Here is a 26,967-nt window from a genome sequence, read left to right on the forward strand (position 1 = left end):
GTGTGTGCGTGTGTGTGTCCATGGGCCCGTTTGCGAAGTAGTGAATTGTATAAGTGCTCTTGCTGGACATGCCTGCATTGCTTTCTTAATTATTTGGTTTAACTCTGCTTCTTCCGTGCTTCCCTCGTTCCCCAATTATTGTTGTATAAATAAACCCCATTTGTTCAATGTTTCAGCTCGTTCGCGTCTATTCTTTCATTAACTGAGCGTGTCGCGTGCTGGGGAAAATTAGCAAGGCCGTTGTGCCGCCGTAAAGGGACATGTGGACCGACAGAACTCGGCAATCAAACCGCTCGGATCGCACATGGAACAAGCACGCCTAAGCAGCTCGTTCCGTATGGGTGCCCTCAAGGGTGAATTTCCCGGGTAGGTTGGACCACGTGAGTATTTAGGGAAATTGAAATTGGCAATCGACCCTACCCCACGTGGTCTGTCTATTGGCGAGTTCGGTCCAAAAAGGGACCCATACTTTTCCTGAGTTTTCCGAAAGAAATACGATCTGAATTCCGGGCAATCGGTCGAGCTGACTCCGCAGCTCCATCTCGCGGTCGTGCTCGCAGCTGACGCCTGGCCCTGCAACAATATATATATATATATATATATATATATATATATATATATATATATTTTTTTTTTGGGGGAAATCTGAGGACAAGGACTAAAAAATGATCAGAAAAACCAGAGAGCATGATGTCAGTAAAACTTACATGGTTTAAAAAGGAGAGATGATGTAAAATTTATCAAGCCTTGAAAGCGACATGTTATTTAACAAGCAATGACGCAAAGTAAATTGTTGAACGTTCCCGTGCTGTAGTCGCCAAACATCACCAAGATCGTGTTACAACGAAAGCGTGGATGAAGGTCGAGCACTAGCTGGATGAGGTTCAGGGCTGTTCCGATCTCTGACTGGATCTAAGGTACAATTAAAACCACCACCTCAATCAACACAATAGGGTATCGGTGGGGGGGGGGGGTGAGATGATTATGGAAAGTGAAGGATTCATTGAAGAAAGCTGTCCTGACTTATCTGTCACTTGGGGCATAACCATTGACAATTAATATCTGCTGGCAGTTATATATATAAAATCAATTACAGCTAAATATCAAGGAACAATTTCTTTAAAAACAAGAGAGGAGATGGGAAGACGTGCAGATATATAAAAAGCAATACCGGCACTCACGGAGACCGTGTTACTAAAAAACCAAGTGCCTTTCAACTTCAGCCTCCAGTCTGCCATGCAACTCGCAGTCGCCCGAGTTTCTTGTGAAAGAAGAATATCTACCTTTACATTATTAATTCGCTGCATCGTTTGGGCTTTACGTAAAGGATTACATCCTCCATTTATATTTAAACTTGCTATAATAATGATTAAAAGGGAGGATCAAGAAGTTTTTTTGCATTCAAGTGCTTCCTTGCTTTAAGAATATTTTTTTTTAGTCTCTTACAAGAAGCGCTGAAAATGGCAGCAGCTTCCGGGTTCTTAACAATCATTTGTGCTTTCTGGACAAAGGCACGCAAGTTGGGGAAAATAATCTCGATCGACTCGCTTCTTACGAGTAGTTTAAAAATCTGAGATATCGGAAATAGAAATTGCAGTATCATCAAGACTACTATCTTGGAGGACCAGGGAAGAGAAAGAGTGAGAGTGAGAGTGAGAGAGAGAAAGAAAGAGAAAGAGAGAGAATTTGATGCAACAACCAGGGAAGAGAAAGAGAGAAAGAGAGAGAGAGAATTTGATGCAACGACCAGGGAAGAGTGAGGAGGGAGAGAGAGGGAGAGAGAGAAGAGAAGAGAGACTTGACTTTTATGTCCCTTTATTATATGAGTATAAAACACAATTTATAAAGGAGAAACATTTTTCATAAGAACACCAGTTACATATTCAAGAATACAAGGTTACGTCATGATAGCAAAGGTGATCAGTCTGTGATTAAAAGACCATTTTGAACAGTACAAAGTGCATCATTTTGAGCCCACACACTTTTAAAAATGCACATTTTGTTTATGAAATTGTAAAAAGAAAATTCCATTTTAATACGGGCAAAAACGATTCCTTTAAACAAAGCCAGAAGGTTATCGGCACACCCTGAAATATTTTCAATTTTTGTTTTCCTTGTGCGTTATATTGACTTCTTTGCTGTAGCAATGAGAAAATTGGCTAAAATCACTTCCAGTGGATGTGTTTTGGATTCAAAGCCAAAAATAAAAACTTTTAAAGTGAAGTTCAAAGAAAGCTTGGAGCACAATTCACAAAGCAAATCAAACAAAGGGATCAAGCGTGCACATTCAACATAAGCATGTGACAAGGTCTCGAGAGTTCCACAGAAGGGACATTGGTCAGGTATTTCAGGAGAAAAAAGATGCAGGTGTTTGTTGGTAGGTAATACCCAATGTGCCAGCCTCCAAGACAGGTCAGCAGTTTTCTTTGGGATGAGAACATGGTAAAAGTCTTTCCAGTTGGGTTGGAAGGGGTATACTGGAGGCAAGTAAATTTAGTTGTGCCACTTCCTTGACTGCCAAGTTCCTAAAGAAGGTCGAATTGCTTTTACACAGGCCTTGTATATATGACGTTCATTCAGACCTACTTGTGGTGTGATTCCAAAATGTATTTTTGGTAAATATTTTACAATTGAACCAGAAATCATGACAGTGGGAGTGAGTTCGAGATTTGGGAAGAGAGGATTTGATTCGTGAACAGTTGAGCCATCACCAGTGCGAGGAGATCTCTCCCAGTGTACCTTAACTCTCCAGTACACCTGAAGTACTTCACATAATAAAAGAGATACTTGGCAGTAGGACCGTATGCCAACCTTGGTTGCTAGTGCTGCAGCACTCAACCATCTCGTGTTGTCAATCATTATATCAGAAACGCAATGGACACCGTTCTGAATAAAATGATCGATAAAAGAATGCTCCATTGTTATTCTTTTAAAAAGAGAGTTGTAAAACAGAGGTTCGTTCAAAAACATATCTTTGGTGTTGGAAAGATAATCACGGTCGACCATAAAAACACGCCAAGCATTCTCTCTCTCTATCGAGTGCAGCCTGTGGCTGCTAGTTGCATCATTGGTTGGGATGCGGCTAAGCTGCTGATGCAGTGTCCCCGTTACCAGTTCACTGGTGCTCATTTTGCCGACCTCGGAATGATGACAGGCTGAGTCAACCTCCTGGTGTATTTTAATTCAGCGGCGAACGGGGCTTGAACTCAGGACCCGAGGATCCCAAGCCGCCACCCTAACTACTAAGCCAACACCAGGCTTGCCAAGCATTTAAAATGCTATTATAAAAAAGTGGAAGCAAGGACAAATCAATACATTTCACATTCATTAAAAAATAATCCAAATAAAAAGTCAAGCATACCAGCTTGACGAAGGATGGGAAGGGCGGCGGACCTCCAGACTAAGTCTCAGCAGTTTTTGTTCGAGAGCTTCAGCGAGACCCTCCCAATTCTTTGCTTGTGTTGCTGCATCACCGATAAAAACGCCAAGGTACTTCATTCCGTTGTCAGACCAGGTGAGGCGTTCCTGAGAACAGCCATGGGCAACTGGCATGGGCCGATCCACAGTGCCTGGCACTTGTTCCAGTTTATTGCAGCTGAAGAAGCTAAACCATAATAGTTCAAGCAGTCCACCAGTTTCTTGATCTCCTTGCTTGTGCGTACAATGGCACAAATATCATCAGCATAGGCAGAAACTTTCACAGGTTTTATTTGCAGATTTGTGTATCCAGTTAAGAAGCTGCGCACTTTGATTCGGAGAGGCTCAATAGTTGGCGTACAAAATACCAGATAAAGTTCGTCCTTGACGGATACCCCTTCCAACCTTTACAAGTGAAGTAAATTCAGAGTTTACTCTGAGTGCTGAGGAAATGCAATGATAAAAAGTTTTATAAGGGAGGTAAACCTGGGACCAAGTCCAAAACACTCGAGAACCTTGAAAAGATATGCATGACTAACACGGTCAAAAGCTTTCTCTTGGTCGAGCACAATCAAACCAAGATTATCATATTTAGCTTTACACACATCTTAAAGATCCCTTATTAGGAATATGTTATCATGTATCTGTCTGTTAGGGATACAATAGGACTGATCACTTTGAATCAAAGTTTCTAGAAGTGGGGAGATGCGTCGAGCTAAAGCTTTGGAAAATATTGTTACGTTTGAGGGGGGGGTATGCATTCAAAGGGTAATTAGGATGTTTAATTAGGTATGCCATGCTGTTCGAGTTTACCAGGATCTCGATGTAATAAGTAGCAATTCAGTGGTGATTAGTTGTCTAGTAAATGTCCATTTCTTCAAGGGGGAAATGATAATTGTCACATAATTAGATAGGGACACGGGATAGGGTAAGTGTGTCTGCGTAAACCCCTTTTAGTAGTCCCTGGAGGCTTGCCGTGACATCACAGGACAGTGCTGCGGATGGCTCTGCCCCGTGATCACGATTGGCGGAAGGCGACGGCGCAGGGCCAATAAAACGGCTCGATTGGAAGTGACGAGGACGGGAGGATAAAAAGGTTCTGTTTGGGGTCGAAAAGGACGAGGAAGAAGATCGGGACAGAAAAACTGTTCTGGTGGAGGTTGTTGTGCTGGGAGCGTGCTTGTTGTTGGGCTGTTTTCGATCCTGGTTTCATCGTGTCTTGTAGCCTTGCTGAGCCTCGTGCCTCACCTCGGTTGGCTCTGGGGTTCTGCTGGCTTGGAGTACGGGGTCGAACAGCGGGCGGACCTGCCTCCTTCTCCTGCTCGCAATTTGGCGCCAGAACTGGTTCCCTGGCGGCTGTGAGCGGACTTGGGCCAAGACCAGGAGGTCGACAGCACCACGGTTTCTCCTGCCCCCCTGACGAGAGCAAGGCCAGCTCGTCCAACGCCAATCCAGGGACTGTTGCGTCCACACCACGGGCCAGCCTGACCACCAGGACCAGCTACGTGCGTGTGTGTGTGTGTGTGTGTGTGTGTGTGTGTGTGTGTGTGTGTGTGTGTGTGTGTGTGTGTGTGTGTGTGTGTGTGTGTGTGTGTGTGTGTGTGTGTGTGTGTGTACCTGGCGCCTTAGAGGGTTTGAGATTTGTATATTCATTGGAATTGTCTGTGTTTTCCCCACGCCCGAACCCACACCACCATCCCGTCGAATCGCCCCGGATCCCTCTTCTTGCCGAGTCTTGTTATTTCTGGTTAGAGAAAATAAACGTTATCAACTCAGTGAAAAGCGACTCGTGCCACCTTCCTCGTCCCGTTTGCGGTAGAGCGATTAGAACCGCCATCTTTGGGTTATAAATAAATAAACCGCCTCCATCGTTTGATTTATTAAAAGTTGGCGGGACTGTTCAAGTCCCGTGGACATCACAATATTTTATACTCGGAAGTTAAAAGAGAGATTGGGCGCCAGTTGCTAATAAGCTGAGGGTCCCCTTTTTCGGTAATAAAGTAATTACTGCTCTACGACAGCTCATTGGCAATTCCCCACATTGTAAAGAACTAGTAAAGACCTCCAAAAGCTCTGGACCTAATAAAGACCAAAAGGATTTGTAAAACTCGACTGGGAAGCCGTCTAGTCCAGGAGATTTTCCAGTCGGCGGAGAAGCAAGCGAGAGTGTAAGTTCTTCCAAGGAAGGTAAGGAATCAAGCTGATCCCTTTGAGTAGCATTTAACATGGGTATATCAGACATGAAATATTGTATTGCATCATTGTTAACATCATTTGCCATAAAAACGTCTGAGAAAAAGTTATAGATCTCCCTCTTTATGCTATCTTGTGATGTCACAATGTCACCAGTTGAGAGCTTTAGGGTTTCAGTTTGCCTTTGATAGGTGGTCTTTTTATCAAAATGATAGAAAAATGTTGTTGGCTCGTTCAAATTATAAATCTGATCCATCCGTAATCGGATCATTGTACCTTTCACTTGATAGTCAACAAGATCATTTAAAAGGGCCTTTTTCCAGTAGCGGATGGTTATTTGTTGTACTGGGGTTGTTTGCAACATCAGATTGTAATTTCAGTATTTCTTTTTCGAGTACAATCCTTTCCTTTTTTTACACTAAAAGATGAGAAGTGATTGAACTGTTGGTAAAAGACGGCAATCTGTACCTTTGCATCGTCCCACCATAATCTAGGGTTACTTAAACTGTTCTTTCGTTCGATGAGGCTATTCCAAAACACTCTCAAAGCTTCACAAAAAGTAACATTCTCAAGTAACATGACGTTAAACTTCCAATATGGACTGCCATGTTGCTGCAGAGCATGCTTAAAGGAGAATGTTGTAACCAGATGATCAGAGAAAAGAGAAGGCACGATATCAGATTTTAATATCTTATCAAGTATTGTAGCATTGACGTAAATTCTGTCTAACCGAGCTAGAGTGTGTCTCTGGGACACACATCTTAACCAAGTGAACTGACGTTGTCTGGGGTGTTGGACGCCAAACATCCATGAGTCCCACAGTTTTTATAATTTTTTCCAAAGTTTTGGCAGATTTTGGATGTGGCTCCACACTGTTTCTGTCGAAAGCAGGGTCAAGGGTACAGTTGAAGTCACCACTCATTATAAAGCAGCAGTTCAAGTCAATTGTGCTTCGAAAGGCCACTAGTTTAAGGAAGAAGTTTTTCTTTTCAGCATTCTCATTGGGGGCATAGATGTTTACAAAAATAAAGATTTGATTGTTGCAAATGAACTGAAGACAAGCCAGACGTCCAGGAATTATTTCATTGTAATGAACTTGCGCGAGCGTTAATGAAGGAGAGACAAAGAAAGCAATCCCGGCAGTGAAGGAATTGATATCACTGAAGAACCACTGACCCTTCATGAGCCTTCTCCATTGGACTTGGGCAGTCAGATCTCCATGCGTTTCTTGCAATAACAAGACGTCCAGGTGCAAATGCCATGTCAGATCTTTTACCTGAACTTTGCGTTCTAAACTAGCACCACCATTAATGTTTAGACTTCCGAAATTGACATTCATGTGCTTAGAAAGGGAAAGAAGAAAAATAAATAAATAAGAGAAAACACACCATAAGGACCTTACTTAAGAAGCTCCTGTCGAGCTTTCTGGATCTTTTTTTTAACCTGTGCTTCTGAGCCTCAGTGAAGTTTGGGGTGACAGGGTTACGCACAATTTCTTTCACTTTAATAATTAACACCGGAAGGTCAGGGAAATGATCTTTCAGTTTAATATTTATCTTACGATAAGAATTCCTCAAGAAGTCCTGAAGCTCCTCATCCTAAGGTCTGCTTTCAGCCTTTAGGATCTGAGAGGACTCATCTTGACCTTCACCATCAGATTCCTCACATGGGGAATCGATTGGTGTTTCAGTTTCATTGTGAGCATCACATGATTGCTCGGTTTCAATGAAAGAATCTTCTTTGGCAGCCTTATATATCAGAGTTACGTCTGGGGATTCTTCGGAATGTAGGAGAGGGGACTCCAAGCTTGTCCACGACATGGCCTCCGTGCTCCGGTCATGAGTGTCACTCTCCATTGGAGAATTTAAACTATCCTCCATTGTTTCCTCAGTGTCCTTATTTGTCTCATTTAATGCTTTGTTTGAGAGAGACTGTAAAAGCTTCTCTTCCTCCTGTGACTGTTGGACATGGGAGCAGTCTACATTAGGAACGTCCTGGTACGAGAGGACGCTCTCTGTGGGGTTAGAAACACTGATTGGGATTGGCAAGTTCGATACGATTGTTTCAATGATAATGTTTGTACAAGCGGACGTTTCTGGATTACTTTCTTCTTCCAGAAAGGCAAATCTGTTATTACATGGAATTCCAGTAATTACATTTTCACTGATTTGCCTTTTACCAGAAGGTGACACACTTGTTGCAAGGGATTTACGTTTTTTAACTTTTGAGACAGTAATGAACCCCTCACTTACACTGTCCATTGGCTCATTGGGAGGGGGTGTGTCCACTTGTTCAGTTAATTTATCCTGCACGTCATTGGGAGGGGCGTGTCTGCTTGTTGAATGAGTTTGTCTTGTATGTCATTGGGAGGGGGTGTGTCCACTCGTTCAACTGGGTTATCCTGTACGTTCGTTGAAAGGGAAACGTTAACATTAATCTGTAAGTCGTCGTTATTCGGTTCGGCCTTAGAAGGCTGCGTTTTTCGAAGAGGACAAAACTGTTTCATATGTCCCACTGCACCACAACCAAAGCACTTAAGGATGTCTGTTAACATATACTTGGTAGTCCTGACTATTTACAGTGAACTTTAAAATGACGTTCAGAGAGGGATAATCCTTGTTGAGTACCATAAATACTTATCCACGGAAACCCATCACGTGACTGGCACGTTCATCTTTACAGCCCAAAGGGAGCATTATTAGAGGGGACACGCGGTGTCCATATCGCTGCAGCGCTTTCAGGATTACATTACTGCTCAGGAATGGCGGTACATTTGAGATAACCACTTTCTGAGCAGGAGTATCTAAAGGATAAGTCATCACAAAGTGTCCAGGATCGAGGGACAGGCCTTGTTGAATGATGAGAGCAAAGTGCTCTTCGTCGGACACAAACACGATAACTCGTTTATTCATCCGCGACGTGGCACATACCTCACCAAGCCCGATTATGTTCCCGATCGCGAGAACAATCGCTTCCACCGAAACACCCTCCGGTGGGGAGCATGTGACGCCATTCTTCTGCAATAACTGTTCAACGCGGGATATCGCTGCGAGTGAGCAGCTGCCATGTTTCAACACACGACGTCTCCACGTCTTCCTAACTCAGGAAGAGGAGGTTACCAACACACTCCAACTTTTCCCGAACCTTGGGAAAGGGAGCGCTAACTGAACAAAATAAGGAAAGATAAGCGAAATAAAAAAGCAAAAGAAAGGTTGAAAGCGAAAAGTTTTAAAATTTGAAACTACTAACAGGGTACTGCCCAGAAACCGACGATACCCTGACGAGCGCCGTGACATTCTCTCTCTCTCTCTCTCTCTCTCTCTCTCTCTCTCTCTCTCTCTCTCTCTCTCTCTCTCTCTCTCTCTCTCTCTCTCTCTCTCTCTCTCTCTCTCTCTCTCTCTCTCTCTCTCTCTCTCTCTCTCTCTCTCTCTCTCTCTCTCTCTCTCTCTCTCGTTCTCTCTCTCTCTCTCTCTCTCTCTCTCTCTCTCTCTCTCTCTCTCTCTCTCTCTCTCTCCAGAGGGGAAACACGGGAAAAACTCACAAACAAAAAAACACGAACACAGAGGAATGAAATGGGCAATGTGGAAACACAAACCAGCACAACGGAGGATAGGTACTCACAACACGAAGCAAGCAGCAGCTATGACAGTACACACAATGTACCAACAGCCAGCAGGGGGCGAGAGAGAGAGAGAGAGAGAGTGATGCAACGATCAGGGAAGGGAGATATATATATATATATATATATATATATATATATATATATATATATATATATATATATATATATATATATATATATATATATATATATATATATATATATATATATATATATATATATATATATGGTGTCCCAAAAAAATATACAACTTTTAAAATGCTTCGTTTGCTCCTAAAAAAGCAGAATTTTGTCACGAAAGCTTCATTTCTTGTTGCAGAGACCTTGAAGTTTATTTTGATACCAAGCAAGCACCAGAAAAATGGCAAGACTGACCGTACAACAACGGATGAAAATTGTTGAACTTTGGCACCAGACGAAAAGTGTCATACAGGTGCAACGTCTTTACTCGAGACATTTCGGTATCCACTTGTGCCATGCACCAAACTTTCGGACAATAAAGTGCACCATCGCAAAGCTTACCAATGTGGGAACCATCTGTGACCTTCACAAGGGTCACAGTGGTTGGAAGAGGACAGGTCATAGTGAAGAAAATGTGGAAATGGTGAGACAGGCGGTCGTTCAGAGTCCAAAAAAATCGATTCGACGACTTTCTGCCGAGACAAACATTCAGAAGAGCACCGTTCTGAGGATCCTTCGCCAAGACAATCATGCCTTTCCATACAAAATTCAAACGGAAACGGTGCTTACTGATCAACAGAAACGCAAACGATTAGGCTTTGCAAATTGATTCTCAGGAAAGTTGGAGGAAGATGCAGACTTCCTCAAAAAACTTCACATGACGGACGAATGCCATGCTCACTTGTCCGGGGAGTTAAACAAGCAAAACTTTCGGGACTGGGGAACTGAAAATCCTGGTAATGCATCAACTGAACTGGTGCCTCGATCTGTTCTCAAAGTCACCATGTGGGTGGTGGTTGGTTGGTATGGGATAATTGGTCCATACTTCTTTGAAGATGACCAGGGACGCACTTGCATGGTAAACCAGAGGAACTATCGCGAAATGATTCAGGAATTCTATCTGCCTGAGCTATGTTCTCAGGCCTGTATGAGAAACAACCTGATCCAGATGAGAACCCAGTGGTTCCAGCAGGATGTGGCACTGCCCCATACAGCCAGGGAAACAAGGCGTTTTCTCAACCAACATTTTGAGGGCCGCTTTATCTCCCTCTACGAAGACGTTGAGTGGCCACCGTATTCCCCTGACCTTACTCCTCCAGACTTCTTCTTGTGGGGATATCTCAAGGACAGGATCTGTGGAAACCCTAGGCCTCAGACTCTTGATCAGTTGAAGGAAAACATCCACCGAGAAATCCAGAACATTCCTCAGGAAACGTTTCTCAAAGTGATGGAGAACATGACAACGCGTTTGCAGGCAGTGATCGGGCAACTTGGAGCCTACGTCGAACATGTGGTCGAAAAGAAAACGACGATTCTACACCAAAATTTAAATTTTGGTGGCAATTTTGACATTGGTACAAAAAACTTTAACCTTTCAGCTTTCTATCCAGCCATATATATATTTTTAAAATATATGTTATGACCATCCTCTTTGCAGATGAAAAGTTATAGCTCTCTCTCTCTCCCCTCCCTTGTCGTTGCATGTCACATTCTCTCTCTCTCTCTCACTCTCACTCTCACTCTCACTCTCACTCTCACTCTCACTCTCACTCTCACTCTCACTCTCACTCTCACTCTCACTCTCACTCTCACTCTCACTCTCACTCTCTCTCTCTCTCTCTCTCCTCTCTTCTCTCACTCTCTCTCTCTCTCTCTCACTCTCACTCTCACTCTCACTCTCACTCTCACTCTCACTCTCACTCTCACTCTCACTCTCACTCTCACTCTCACTCTCTCACTCTCTCTCACTCTCTCCCTTTTTCATATATATATATATATATATATATCAAGCGAGCGCATGTGATGCGATGACCAGGGCAGAGAGAGTATATGCATTGTGACGACACTCCATCCTCCCCTCTCCTCTCCCTCCCCACCCCCTCCATCCCCTCCATCCTCTCCTCTCCTCTCCACTCTCCTCCCTCCATCATTTCCTCTCTCCTCCCTCCATCCTCTCCTCTCCCCTCCCTTCATCCTCTCGCCTCCCCCCCATTCATCCTCTCCCCTCGCCTCCCTCCACCCTCCTCCCCTCTCAATCCTCTCCTCTCCCCTCCCTCCGTCCTCTCCTCTCCCCTCCATCAATCCGTCTTCTTCTCTCCCCTCTCCTCCATCCTTCCCTCTCCCCTTCCTCAGTCTGTCCTGTCCTCTCCACTCCCTCAGTTGGTCGTCTCCCCTCCCTCCCATCTGTCCATCCTCTCCTCTCCCTACCATCCCTATAGCTGTGCTGTCCTATCCTCTCCCTCAGTCCGTCCTCTCCTCTCTCCTCCCTCCGACTGTCCTCTCCTCTCTCCTCCCTCCGACCGGCCTCTCCTCTCCCCTCCGACCGTCCTCTCCTCTCTCCTCCCTTCTACCGTCCTTTTCTCTCCCCTCCGACCGTCCTCTTCTCTGCCTATGCCATACTCACCTCTCCCCTCCCTCTATCTTCTCCTCACCTCTCTGCTCCCTCCATCCTCTCCTCTCCCCTCCCTCCCTCCTCTCCTCTCCCCTCCCTCCAACCATTCCTCCTATTCTCGCTCCTCCCTCCACCCTCTCCTCTCCCCTCCTTCCATCCTCTCCTGTCCTCTCCCCAAATTCCGTCTGTCCCTACTCTCCTTTCCCCTCCCTCCACCCAACCTCTCCTTAACCCCTCCCTCCGCCATCCTCTCCTCTCCCCTCCTGCCACCGTCCTCTCATCTCCCTCTCTCCATCCTCTCCTCTCCCCTCCCTCCGTATTCTCCTCTCCCCTCCCTCTGTTCTCTCCCCTCCCCTAGCCTCCTTCTGTCCTCTCCTCTCCCCTCCCTCCACCCTCTCCTCTCCCTCCATCTTCTCCTCACCCCTCTCCTCCCTCCATCATCTCCTCTCTCCTCCGTACTCCCCTCTCCCCTCCGTACTCTCCTCTCCCTCCGTACTCTCCTCTCCCTCCGTACTCTCCTCTCCCCTCCGTACTCTCCACTCCCCTCCGTCCTCTCCTCTCCCTCCATCCTCTCATCTCCCCTCCCTCCATCCTCTCCTCACTCCTCGCCTCCCTCCATTCATCCTCTTCTCCCTCCATCCATCCTCTCCTCTCCACTTCGTCCTCTTCTCTCCCCTCCCTCAGTCCGTCCTCTGGAGGTGGTGGAAGTGCAGCGGGTGCAGGCAGTGGTGGAGGTACAGAAATAGAAATTAGTAGACACGGGGTATGGGAGACAGTTTTTGTGAGTGATGAGACAATTATATATGTAGATTTTTCATTCTGCAGGAAGGATTGGAAACATAGATTTCTGTGCAGTTTTGAAGGAGCAGAAGTTGGGGACATTGAAGGAAGGGTAAACGATATTGCATCGGGTCACGGCGGGAAAAAGTTGGTTGTGGTACACCAAGGTGCGAATGATGTTGGGAACGTTTACTCAGAGGTTTTGAAAAATAGATACAGGATATTGGGTAAGCGGCTGAAAGCAAAGGGTTGTGAGGTCATGTTTTCTGGTATTCTCCCAAGATGAGGAAACAAATATAGAAATTATGAGTCGAGCAATAGACATCAACCAATGGCTGTAAGAATGGCGCAGGGAGGAAGGTTTTACATTTAAAAAGCAGTGCGAATAATTTAGAGGACAAATGGAGTGTTTCTGGAATGATGGCCGTATGTGAAATAGAAAGTGGGCAGCAAGGTTTGCAATGGGAATTGAGGAAGGAATTCAGGCTTTTTTTTTACGTCAGAGGAAGGTGGGGAGGGTATTAAGAGGATGATGTAATTATGATGAGTCAGGCTAGGCAAAAAAATAGTTTCAGGAATGGAAAAGTTAAACATATTCTATAGTCTATGCCAATGCCAAGAGTTTAAATCATAAGATGGATGAGCTTGAAGCCAAAGTAGATAGCGAGGAGTACGACACAGTTGCAGTGAGTGAGACATGGTTTAAGGAGGAGAATAACTGGAGGACAGGATGAGAAGGCTACAAGGTGTATCTGTGTGATAGGAAGGAGAGAATAGGAGGAGGAGCAGCAGCAATCTGGGTGATGGATAGCATTGTATCAAGAGAAAGGGGTGACATTATGGAAGGAATAAATGTTGAGGATTCTGAATGGATAGAGATTCGAGATTATAAAAACAGTAAGATACTGGTAGGGTGCTTTTATAAAGTTCTGGGTGTGAAGGAAGAGTAGGAAGGAGGAGAACATGAAGACTTCAAAAGGGCATGTGGTAAGGGAAGAGTATTGATTATGGGGGATTTTAACTTGCCAGGGATTGATTGGGTCCAGGAACAGGGAAAGGGCAGAGCAGAGGAAGATTTCCTAGTTTTGGTCCACGGTTGCTTTTTAACCCAGTTTGTAGATAAGCCCACTACGAGGAGTGCAGTGTTAGACCTCCTTTAAGTGACGATCCCAATATGGTGGAGGAGGTGAAGGTCGGGGAGCATTTCGAAGCAAGTGACCATAACATTGTGTGTGCAAAGATTCTGTTGAGGGTTAGAGTTCAGGATAGTAGGGTAAGGCTATTAGATTTCAGGAAGGCAAACTTTGAGGGTATGAGGAGAGAATTTGGTGACATAGATTGGGAGAAGCTAACAAGAGGACAATCAGAGAAATGGGAAACCTTCAAGGACCAAATGTGTAGAGTGCAGAGTAAGTACATTCCAATGCGGTGTAAAACTCGAGGCAGAAAGAGGCCATGGTGGTTGAGTAGTGAGATAAGGAATGCTGTTAAGAAGAAGCTAACAATAGGACAATCAGCATCAGAGAAATGGGAAACCTTCAAGGACCAAATGTGTAGAGTGCAGAGTAAGTACATTCCAATGAGGTGTAAAACTAGAGGCAGAAAGAGGCCATGGTGGTTGAGTAGTGAGATAAGGAATGCTGTTAAGGAGAAGCAGAAGGCATTTATTAGGTTTAAAATAACAGGACTGGAGTTAGATTTTTATCACGATCGGAGTAAACAGAGGCAAGTTAAAAAAAAAAAAAAACTCGGTAAGCCAAAAGAGTATGAGAAGGTCATGACGAAGAATATTAAACATAATAGCATCGCTTTCTTTTTGTATATCAGGGGAAAAAGAACAGGTGAGGACCAGTGTGGTACCATTGAGGAATAACACCCGGAGAGTGGTTAGTGATGAAAGTGAGATGGCAGGCTTATTAAACGGGTATTTTTCTTCAACTTTTACACAAGAACAGTCAGGAGAATTGCCAATAGCTGAGAGTATCTATCAAGGTGGTGAGGAAGGGCTTTTACAGAAGATCCAGGTTGGAATTTAGGAAGTAAAGGAACAGCGAGGTCATCTAAAAGAAGATAAGGCTCCGGGTCCAGATAATATGCAACCGAGAGTATTGATGGAGGTGGCTGAGCAGGTAAGCGAGATGTTAACAGATATTTTCAGTAATTCACTGGAGTCAGGACAGGTACCGGAGGATTGGAGAGTAGCAAATGTAACACCATTATTTTAGAAAGGATCCAGAGAAGAATTGGGAAACTATAGACCTGTTAGTTTGACTTCAGTTGTGGGGAAGGTGTTGGAGACATTAATTAAGGACCAGATGAGGAACCATTCAAACAAATACAAACTAATTAAAGGTAGTCAGCATGGGTTTACCAAAGGCAGTTCCTGTTTAACCAATGTTCTAGAGTTCTATGAAGCAGTGTCTGATTGGGTGGATGATGGAAAGGCAGTGGACATAGTATATCTCGACTTTAATAAGGCCTTTGATAAGGCAAGAAAGCATTTAAGAACTACATCAGAGGTTGTCAGCCAAAGTGAGGGCTTGTGGAGTGGCTGGTCAGGTAGTTAATTCGATTGCAAACTGGCTTTGTGGTCGGAAGCAAAGAGTGGCTGTGAGTGGGAGGATGTCTTGCTGGGAGGATGTGAGTTGCGGGTACCTCAGGGATCAGTACTCAGACCATTACTATTTTTATTTACATCAACGACTTGGATCATGGGATAAAGAGTAAGCTTTCCAAATTTGAAGATGATACAAAGCTTGGAGGTGAGGTGGATAGCAGAGGGGGTGGTGATCAGATTCAGGAAAGTATTGATACTTGCATAGATTGGGCAAAAGATTGGCAGATGGAATTTAACCTGAGCAAGTGTAAGGTGTTGGGGATGGGAAAGAACAATGAAAATAGAGATTACAGGATGCAAGGGATAATTTTGGAGCGTGTTACAAAGGAGAAAGATCTGGGGGTGGTCATAGATATGGAATGTAAGCAGGTAGAGCACAGTGCCAGGTTGCTATCGGTGAAGCAAATAGGGCTTTAGGTTGTATTCGTAGGGGGATCATTTATAAATCAAAACAGGTGGTGCTAACATTGTACAGGAATTTAGTGAGGGCCACATTTAGAATATTGTGTACAGTTTTGGTCACCACAGTTCCGGAAGGACATAGATGCCATAGAAAGGGTTCAGCACAGGGCTACTAGATTGATTCCAGGCCTAGCTCGACTCAGCTATGAGGAGTGGCTGAAGGAAACAGGGCTTTATTCATGAGAAAGGAGGCGGTTACGAGGAGATATGATGGAGATGTTTAAGATCATGAAAGGTATAGATAAAATAAGTGCAGATGAATTATTCAACAGGCAGTGTTAGGACCAGGGGCCAAAGCCTGAGAGTAAAGAAGAGGAGAGTTAAGACGGTCACAAGGCAGGGGACTTTTACTCAGAATAGTTAATGGATGGAATGGTCTCCCTGGAAAGATAGTGGCAGGAGAAAAAGTAGATAAGTTTAAATTAGAATTAGATAGGTACCTGGAAGTTATGGAGAAAGAAGGGTATGGGGATGTTGACAGGAATTTCAGGTAGTTTGAGCATTGATGGGTGATTGTGTGCATGTGTACGGAATGCTGTTGGTGGGGGTCTTGTCAAGGGGGGTTGTCTGGTTGATGTTGTGTGTTTTTAACCAAGCCCATGCCCCCTCCTCTGAGGGGAAGAATTAGAAGAAAAAAATACAAAAATATAACAATTATTTCATATATTGAAAACATTTTTTTTGCATTTTCTTCCTTATATCTTGTGTAGATAAATTATTATGGTGTTTGTGCAGGCATGGTGGGCTTAATGGCCTCCACCTGTGTTAGATTTGCTTGTATCAGCTGGTTTAAAATCGTGAGTAGAGGACGCAGTTTAGCTAATCTTCGTGCAATGGAGGCCACATTCATCAGGTCAACCAATCCCATTCTTTGTAGCGAATGTAGTGAGCTTCATACTTAACCCTCTGGAGCCCATGAAATGTTCTGGGTGAACAAAAAAATAACCCCTGGGGCTCTAGAGGGTTAACGAGTGCACATGAGAGAATAGGAAACAACAACAACAACAACAACACAATACTCTGGCAATTTGGAATCCGTGTTGTTGGCTATGACCCTTTTGCTTCCGTTTTTTTTTTTTTTGCTTCCGGTTTTTTTTTTGCTTCCGGTTTTTGTCATGGGGAATGATGCATGCCGGGAGATAAAGGCATCGTCGGAGACCTGAAGGACCCAAATGTCAGACATGGTGTATATTTCCTCCACTGATTTTAATATAGACAAGTCTGAAGACGACGATGGTTCACGAGCAGTATTTTACGATGTAGATTGTTTCAGAAGTCAAGGATGAGACAATGTGATAATGTTTGACCAAGTTATAAAAATGATAAACATGATGTGGTACGAGTGACGGGTTATTAGCTGCAAAATGTCGAAAACCCGGTTTCGTTCAACAACTTAAAAAATTTGACTTTTGCATAACCTTTAAAGGTCACAAAACAATGTTGTGGACATTAAAATAAGGAAACAGGATATGTGCTATAGCTTATTGGAGTTAGTTCGTCGAAGAAGGTCGAAAACCCGGTTCGATTCCCACAACTTTGAAAATTTGACCTTTGTGAACTTTAAAGGTCAAAGGTCAAGGATTATGACCTTTGGTGCAAAACTTCCTCTGGAACATTCCAGGAACAATATAACGTCATATAGGCTATATGGCATTTCGCACTCCTCAGATTATCCATACTTTGATGAAATCAGCGTAAAAACAAACTTGAAGGGGGTGCCACGGGCAAGGTGTTCGAGATAGAGCAAAATGGTTTCAAGACTTTAGGTGGGGAATGACCTCAAGATTATGCATAAAAAAATTGTCATCCTAGCTCTCAAAGTTTGGGCGGGCGTATGATTTTTATGTCAAAATTCAAAATTTTCTAAGTTCGTGACCTTGTGACCTTCACCTTGGGACGAAAATGAAAAATCGAGCTCCGATCAGGATCAGGTAAAAACCCACGGAGCTATGCTTGGGACAGACAGACACACAACAATAACGAATATCGTGGTCACTTATTTTTTTCGTGAAAATATTTTTTCGTGAACCAATATCTCCCGCATCATCAAAAAATAATTTTTGATCGCTGATCCCGAATCCAAGCCGAAGTAACCGGAAATTGCAAATACAGTTGTGAACAAGTTATAGGTAAAGTCAGAAGCGAATGTAAGAAGAATTATACGTTCGCTTCCAGTATTTATTTTTTCAGATGAGATCCTGTTCTAGGCGGTGTAGTTGTCGTTGTGAAGGTAATGTTGAGGTAATATTAATTTTTTGAGATGAGATCCTGTTCTAGGCGGTGTAGTTGTTGTTGTGAAGGTAATGTTGAGGTAATATTAATTTTTTTAGATGAGATCTTGTTCTCGGTGGTGTAGTTGTTATTGTGAAGGTAATGTTGAGGTAATATTAATTTTTTTCAGATGAGATCCTGTTCTCGGCGGTGTAGTTGTTGTTGTGAAGGTAATGTTGAGGTAATATTAATTTTTTTAGATGAGATCCTGTTCGCGGCGGTGTAGTTGTTGTTGTGAAGGTAATGTTGAGGTAATATTAATTTTTTTCAGATGAGATCCTGTTCTCGGCGGTGTAGTTGTTGTTGTGAAGGTAATGTTGAGGTAATATTAATTTTTTCAGATGAGATCCTGTTCTCGGCGGTGTAGTTGTTGTTGTGAAGGTAATGTTGAGGTAATATTAATTTTTTTCAGATGAGATCCTGTTCTCGGCGGTGTAGTTGTTGTTGTGAAGGTAATGTTGAGGTAATATTAATTTTTTTAAATGAGATCCTGTTCTTGGCGGTGTAGTTGTTGTTGTGAAGGTAATGTTGAGGTAATATTAATTTTTTTAGATGAGATCCTGTTCGCGGCGGTGTAGTTGTTGTTGTGAAGGTAATGTTGAGGTAATATTAATTTTTTTCAGATGAGATCCTGTTCTCGGCGGTGTAGTTGTTGTTGTGAAGGTAATGTTGAGGTAATATTAATTTTTCTTGATGAGATCCTGTTCTCGGCGGTGTAGTTGTCGTTGTGAAGGTAATGTTGAGGATTTTTTTTTTCAGATGAGATCCTGTTCTCGGAGGTGTAGTTGTTGTTGTGAAGGTAATGTTGAGTTAATATTAATTTTTTTAGATGAGATCCTGTTCTAGGCGGTGTAGTTGTCGTTGTGAAGGTTATGTTGAGTTAATATATATTTTTACCTTCGCATTCTGCGAAAGGTTATGTTTTGGTCGGCGTGTATTTATTTATTTATTTATTTATTTATTTGTTTGTAATCTTGTGATTCGTATAACTCAAAAAGTATTAAACCGAATTGCATGAAATTTGGTGGGATGATTGGTTATTAGCCAGGAAGCATTCGATTAGATTTTGGGATCGTTCGGGTCAAAGGTCAAGGTCACCAAAAGGTCAAAATCGTCTTTTTACGATAACACGGTCAATTTTCATTCAATTTGCATGCAACTAACGCCAAAATGTTCAGAATTCAACGCCTCATCTTGTGATATGCAATAAGACACAATGACACCCATACTCTTGTTACCGGTTAGGGGTCAATGGTCAGGGGGGTCAAGACCTTGAAAAATATGCGGTTTTTGTCATAACGCGGTCAATTCTTGTCTGCTTTACATGAACCCAGCACCAAAATGTTCAGAATTTAATGCCCAATCTTGTGACACAATGACGTCATAACACATGTCACCGGTTGGGGTAAAATGTCGGGGGGGGGGGTCACGCCCTTGAAAAATATGCGGTTTTTGGCATAACTCAGTCAATTCTTATTCGATTTGCATGAAACCAGCATCAAACGAGATTACCTTCTCTTGTTGAAACGTATTCACCGAGCCTGTAAGTGAAGAATCGCCAAAACGACGTGAGTTGATTGTTGTTTCGTCCGTAGCCCCCGAAAGTCGGGGGTGGGGGGTCATGACATTATAGATATGTGGTTTGTGTCATAAGACCATTCATATGAAACCAGTTCCCCACACTCATACCAAGAACAAAAAAAGTAGTGGCGGCGAAGGTATGCTCTCTATGAGTGCCCGTTCTAGTTTTAGATTAGATCCTGTTCTAGGCGGTGTAGTTGTTGTGGAGGTAATGTTGAGGAATTTTTTTCAGATGCGATCCTGTTCTCGGCGGTGTAGTTGTTGTGAAGGTAATGTTGAGGAATTTATTTTTTTCAGATGAGATCCTGTTCTCGGCGGTGTAGTTGTTGTTGTGAAGGTAATGTTGAGGTGATATTAATTTTTTTACATGAGATCCTGTTCTAGGCGGTGTAGTTGTCGTTGTGAAGGTAATTGTGATGAAATAAAAGATGAAGTGACGCGTGACCACGTGACGCGTGGCTCGCACACGAGACAGATAAAACCGAGATGCTGCGCGGTCGACGGGATTGTCCCTTGGGCATTGTCATTAACTGCTGTAGTTCACTTGGTGCTCCTTGAATGGTGAGAATTGAGAGTGTACCGGACTCCGTGTTTTTGCTGGCTAATTGTTGTTATACTTTGCGGTGATTGACTGCACATGTATTCCTTTTTGTTTGTCGAGACGGCTTCAATCAAGTGAAATAAAGCCTTATACTCCGAAGGCATTTCTCTCACATTGATTTCAATTTATTTCACTTGATTCCTTCGACTGCCTCAACCGACTATGGACAAGATCTTCAAGCCGGAGAAGTTCGATGCAGACCCAAACTCCACTGACTCGGAAATGAAATGGTGCCATTGGTACCGCACCTTCTCACACTACCTGACGATCATCGAAGAGGCAGCCGACAAACTGGCCACCCTTGTAAACCATCTCTCGCCAAGTGTATTCAGGCTCTTCTCGGAGTGCAACACTTATGACGAAGCGATCGACGTGCTGCGGGCGCTCTACGTGAAGCGCAAGAACGAGGTATACACAAGACATCTCACCACACGCAGGCAAGAGGCCGGTGAGACAATCGATCAGTACTTGCAAGCTCTGAGGCAGTTGGGCAAAGACTGCAATTTCCGGGCTGTAACCGCCGAGGAACATCGAGATGAAGCGACCCGAGAGGCGTTCATCCAGGGGCTCAGGTCTGTGGTGGAGTCTGCGGGCCTACGGGGAAGGGCATGGTGGTGTGGGAGTGGTCGGAGTGGTCATCGTATCTGCAAGGGATATAAGGTGTGCGCGCCGCCTGAGGCGTCGTAGGAATGCTGTGGTCGCCCGGCTTGTGCGTGTGCTGCATACGTAATAAAGGGGAGCCGCGGGCGAAGTACGCCCGCGCTCGCGCGTGTGAAACACAGCCCGGCTCGACTGTTCCCCCGCTCGTGTCTGCCTGCTAAGCATCTTCCATTCAGTACATTACAAGGTCAGCCCCCATACAGCAACGCTTACTGGAGAAAGCACAACCCAATCGTGCAACGGTTTCCGACCAGGCCCGAGCTATGGACGCGGCCCAGCAGCAATCTGAGTCATATGGGACACCGGTGTCGCTAATGAATGCTGCTACTGCGGAAACTCAAAGAACTCCCCAGGTTACCTCCGACACTGAGGATGGAGATAATCCCGAGGAATCGGACACCCAGACCTCGTCGAACTCCTCGGCCACCACTTGGGTTGGTAAATGTTTCTTTTGTGGGTATAAAAGACACCCCCGTAGCAAATGCTCCGCCAGGGATGCCACATGTATGAACTGTGACAAGAAAGGGCATTATGCCAGGGTATGCAAATCTACTCTTAGAAGAAATAAACCCACTTCTGCTGCCCTCTACTCTCAAAAGAAAGTAACAGCAGCTTCACCGGGAAATCTATCCAAAGTTATCATCAAAGTACTAATTAACGGGCGTATGGTTGAGGCGCTGATCGATACCGGTAGCTCTGAAAGTTTCGTCAACAGCTCACTAGCGAGAGACAGAAAATGGAAGATCTACCCGACAGACAATATGGTATGCATGGCCTCAACATCACTACAGTCCAGCGTACGAGGGTACTGTAACGTTGAGCTGGACGTAAAAGGCTACACGTATCAGGATGTAAGGGTACTGGTGCTTCGTGATTTATGCGCAGATGTAATTTTGGGTCATAATGTCCTCAAGCAGCACACGAGTGTCGAAATACCCTTTGGAGGAAACAAACCTCGTCTAATTCTAAATGCTCTGACCACCGCGGAGGTATCGTCCCCCCTGCTGTTTGCTAACTTGTCGCCGGGCTGCAAACCGATAGCGATCAAATCGCGACGATATACCACCGCCGATATGAACTTCATCGCTTCTGAGACGAAGCGATTACTGGAAGAGGGTATTGTAGAACCGAGCGATTCGCCATGGCGCGCACAGGTATTGGTGACCACCAACCAGAACCATAAGAAACGAATGGTTGTCGATTACTCTCAAACGGTCAATCGCTTCACCCACCTCAATGCCTACCCATTGCCGTGCATAGACGAGATGGTCGAACGCTAATTAAAAAAATTAATATTACCTTCACAACAACAACTACACCGCCTAGAACAGGTTCTCATCTGAAAAAAAAAATCCTCAACATTACCTTCACAACGACAACTACACCGTCTAGAACAGGATCTCATCTAAAAAAAAATTAATATTACCTCAACATTACCTTCACAACAACAACTACACCGCCAAGAACAGGATCTCATCTGAAAAAAAAATTCCTCAACATTACCTTCACAACAACAACTACACCGCCGAGAACAGGATCTCATCTAAAAAAAAATCAATATTACCTCAACATTACCTTCACAACAACAACTACACCGCCGAGAACAGGATCTCATCTAAAAAAAAATTAATATTACCTCAACATTACCTTCACAACAACAACTACACCGCCAAGAACAGGATCTCATCTGAAAAAAAAATTCCTCAACATTACCTTCACAACAACAACTACACCGCCGAGAACAGGATCTCATCTAAAAAAAAATCAATATTACCTCAACATTACCTTCACAACAACAACTACACCGCCGAGAACAGGATCTCATCTGAAAAAAAAATTCCTCAACATTACCTTCACAACGACAACTACACCGCCAAGAACAGGATCTCATCTAAAAAAATTAATATTACCTCAACATTACCTTCACAACGACAACTACACCGCCAAGAACAGGATCTCATCTAAAAAAATTAATATTACCTCAACATTACCTTCACAACAACAACTACACCGCCTAGAACAGGATCTCATCTAAAAAAATTAGTATTACCTCAACATTACCTTCACAACAACAACTACACCGCCGAGAACAGGATCTCATCTGAAAAAAAAATTCCTCAACATTACTGAAATGAATGTGAGAGAAATGCCTTCGGAGTATCAGGCTTTATTTCACTTGATTGAAGCCGTCTCTACAAACACAAAAGGAATACATATGCAGTCAATCACCGCAAAGTATAACAACGATTAGCCAGCAAAAACACGGAGTCCGGTATACTCTCAATTCTCACCATTCAAGGAGCACCAAGTGAACTACAGCAGTGAAAGACAATGCCCCAGGGACAATCCCGTCGACCGCGCAGCATCTCGGTTTTATCTGTCTCGTGTGCGAGCCACGCGTCACGTGTCACTTCATCTTTTATTTCATCACATTCTCCCCATCTTTAATATGTAACTAGAGGTTCAACTAACGCACCATGATTACTTCAAAGCAATAGGAGCATATATTTCAAGCAGTGAGAACTATTTAAACTACAGAAACATACATTTCAAGCAGTTAGAATTATTTGGAGTTATAGAAGCAAAGTAAAGTGTTATGAAGGGTTGCCGATAATCCCCTTTACAGTTCGAGTCGTCGAGGGGGTTTTATCCGTCGACCTCTCCAGGAGTAAATGGTGGTTTCACTTGAGGGAGGCTTCCGATCCTCTTGAGGAGCCTCGATTCGTGCCGGGGATGACTCCACGATCGCTCTTGGGTGGAATGCGGTGGCTTCGTCTACCTCAACCCCGACGCCACCATTCTCGGGTGAGGAAGTTCCTGAGGGAGAAACACCTAGGGAGGGAATGTCAGAGGGAGGAGTACCAGAGGGAGAAGTACCCGCGGGAGGAGTACCAGAGGGAGAAGTACCCGCGGGAGCCAGATGGCGAACTGACACAGTGGTCTCCCTGCCGTCAGGAAGTCTAACATGAGCATACTCAGGATTAGCATCGATGAGTTCGACCTCCTCCACCATGGGTTCATACTTGCTTTGTCGTACCGGGCGCTTCATGAACACTGTACCCGGATAGGTTAGCCAGTTGGGCACCGATTGACCACCGGTGTATAGTCGTTGGTGAGTAAACATTCGTTCATGCGGAGTAGCATTGATGGACGTACAGAGCAAAGAGCGTATGGAATTCAGGGTTCGACCATCGTTCTGTTCTTGGCGGTGTAGTTGTCGTTGTGAAGGTAATGTTGAAGATTTTTTTTTTCAGATGAGATCCTGTTCTAGGCGGTGTAGTTGTTGTTGTGAAGGTAATGTTGAGGTAATATTAATTTTTTTAGATGAGATCCTGTTCTTGGCGGTGTAGTTGTTGTTGTGAAGCTAATATTGAAATGAGAGCGAGAGAAGAACCTTCAGAGTTTAGGCTTTATTCCATTTGATTGGAGCCGCTTCTGCGGGCACACCGGGGAATACAGGTTCAGCTAGGAGTACATAAGCAGTAACGTATACATGTGCGATTAATCATTGCAGACTAAATCCGCGTAAGCACGGAGTTCGATATAATCTCCATTCTCACCAGTCAATGAGCACCTTCAGTCAACGAGCATCAAGTGAACAGCCGATGTAAATGGCAATGCCCCGGGGACAATCACCCCGTGCCGCGGAGACCTCCCCTTATACACGAGACGCACAACATGTGATCCCGCGTCGTCCCTCAATTCACCTCAATTCACCACATTCTCCCCACTTTTAAAATGCAACTAGGGGCCCATCTTACACACCATGATTGCTTTAGCACTATAGGAGTATACATTTCAAGCAACGCGGACTAATAGGTCTACAGAAGCATACATGCCAAGCAGTGATTATTTTGAGTTGTAGGAGCATGGAAATGCGCATCGATATATGATATAATGAGCATGTAGGAGCATGAGCAGCGAGAATGCCGATAATCCCCTTTACAGATTGAGTCGTCGAGGGGGCCTTATTCGTCGACCTCTCCGGGAGTAAATGGCAGTTTCACTTGAGGGAGACTCCCGATCCTCTTGGTGAGCCTCGACTTGTGCCGGGGATGACTCCTCGATCGCTCTCGGGTGGAACGCGGCAGCCCCGTCGTCCGGTGGAGTTCCTGGGGGGGGAACACCTGGGGAGGGGATGTCAGAAGGAGGAGTGCCAGAAGGTGGTGTACCTGCGGGAGGAGTACCTGAGGGAGCCAGATGGCGAATCGACACAGTGGTCTCCCTGCCATCCGGGAGCCTGACATGAGCATACTCTGGATTAGTGTCAATGAGTTCGACCCCCTCCACCAGGGGTTCATACTTGCTTTGTCGTACCGGGCGTTTCATGAACACTGTTCCGGGATGGGTCAGCCAGTTGGGCACCGTTTGACCATCAACATAACGTCGCTGGTGAGTAAACATTCGTTCGTGAGGAGTTGCATTGGTGGACGTGCAGAGCAAAGAGCGTATGGAATTCAGAGCGTCGGGAAGAGTAACCTCCCACCGCTCGGGGCCCAGTCCTCTCGATTTCAGCGCCAGAGTTACGGCTTTCCAAATAACTCCATTATACCGTTCCACCTGCCCGTTTCCCTGTGGGTTGTAACCCGTCGTTCGACTAGTTGCTATGCTGAGCTCTAGTAGGAATTGTTTTAGCCCGGCCGACATGAAACACGGCCCTCTGTCTGAATGTATGTACGAAGGTTTCCCAAACATAGCGAAGAGGTCAGAGAGACATCTCACGACAGTGCCCGAGGTCATATCCGAGCACGGAAATGCGAAAGGGAACCTTGAATATTCATCAACAACGGTGAATATGTATCTGTTGTCTGTCTCAGTCGGCAGGGGCCCTTTGAAGTCGATGTTTAGTCTCTCGAAGGGGGAAGTGGCCTTGATCAGTCTGCCAGATGCCGCGCCATAGAATCTGGGTTTTAGTTCAGCACAAACAGGGCATGAAGCATTCATTTGTTTAATATCTTCAACAGAATAGGGAAGATTTTGTCTGCGCACGAAATGTGCCATTCTGGTTACCCCTGGGTGGCAGAGAGACACGTGTATGTCTTGCAAAGCCTGACTGATTGTTGCCGAACTGTAGACCCGAGAGAAGGTATCTGCAGCAGGGTTTTCCTTCCCGGGCCGGTAAACAATGTCGTAACTGTAGCAAGCTAGGTCTATCCGCCATCTCATAATTTTTTCATTCTTAATTTTCCCGTTATTTTTCCCATCAAACATGAATGCCACGGATCGTTGGTCCGTAACGAGCGTGAAGTGGTTTCCCAGTAAATAATGTCTCCATTTCCGCAGCGCTTCGACGATGGCGTACGCTTCCTTCTCTATCGCTGAGTGTCTCTGCTCGCTTCTAGAGAGAGTTCTCGAGAAGAACGCGACCGGCCGCCCAGACTGATTAAGTGCAGCAGCTATGGCGTGATCTGAAGCGTCGGTTTCCACCACAAAGGGCACCGAGCTGTCGATCGATAAAACCACGGACTTACTGATATCATCCTTGAGGTTGTGGAAAGCTCTTACAACAGCGGCATCTGGTGGAAAGTTTTTGCAATGCACTAGGGGATGTATTTTCTCGGAGTATTGCGAAATCCATCTTGCATAGTAAGCGAACATGCCGATCACCCGGCGCATTGCCTGCAGGTCCTGAGGTGGGGGTAGCTCACGAAGTGGGCGCAATCGTTCAGGATCAGGCTTAATTGTGCCGTCGGCTATTGTGTAGCCGAGAAGGTCAATTGACCTTGCCGAGAATATGCATTTCTCGTAGTTGAGAGTCAGATTATATTTTCTAGCAATGCTCAAGAATCTGTCCAGATTCATGTCATGTTCCCCTTGATCCCTACCGCACACTGTGACATTGTCCACGTAAACAAAAGTGTCTTTGAGGTTTTCATCTGAGATGATGTCGTCCATAACCCGTTGGAAGCAAGCTACCCCATTCGTGACACCGAAAGGTATTCTCCTGAATTGGTAGAGGCACCTCCCTGCCTGGAATGCGGTGTAAGGTTTGTCTTCCTCTCGGATGGGAATTTGATGATAGGCGCTTCGCAAGTCGATGGTGCTGAATACCTTATAATTGGCCACGCGTTCGACCATCTCGTCTATGCGCGGCAGGGGGTAGGCATCGAGTTGGGTAAAGCGATTGACCGTTTGGGAATAATCGACAACCATTCGTTTCTTATGGTTCTGACTGCTGGTTACTAACACCT

General features: G+C 44.6%; 2 protein-coding genes across 6 annotated transcripts in view; both read left to right on the forward strand.

Annotated features, from left to right (window-relative positions):
• LOC147018638 (sperm motility kinase 2B-like) overlaps positions 1–26,967 on the forward strand; it is a 170,380-nt gene that overhangs the window by 115,861 nt on the left and 27,552 nt on the right. For 3 of the 5 annotated variants that reach the window (XM_085898524.1, XM_085898525.1, XM_085898529.1), the window contains one exon: positions 9,552–10,767. The exons of the other annotated variants lie outside the window; for them this stretch is intronic. The gene's annotated coding sequence lies outside the window, so the exon portion shown is untranslated. The remainder of the gene's footprint in view (positions 1–9,551; positions 10,768–26,967) is intronic. 5 annotated transcript variants of the gene reach the window in all.
• LOC147018639 (uncharacterized) lies at positions 17,236–22,438 on the forward strand. The gene is made up of 2 exons (XM_085898520.1): positions 17,236–20,688; positions 20,964–22,438. Exons 1-2 carry the CDS (start codon positions 20,279–20,281, stop codon positions 22,054–22,056), a joined length of 1,503 nt encoding a protein of 500 aa, XP_085754646.1. The 5' UTR covers positions 17,236–20,278; the 3' UTR covers positions 22,057–22,438.

This window comes from Eptatretus burgeri, chromosome 10 (assembly GCF_056783735.1).
Source record: "Eptatretus burgeri isolate ZD-2024b chromosome 10, Ebu_testis_v1, whole genome shotgun sequence".
Classification (NCBI taxonomy): domain Eukaryota; kingdom Metazoa; phylum Chordata; class Myxini; order Myxiniformes; family Myxinidae; genus Eptatretus; species Eptatretus burgeri.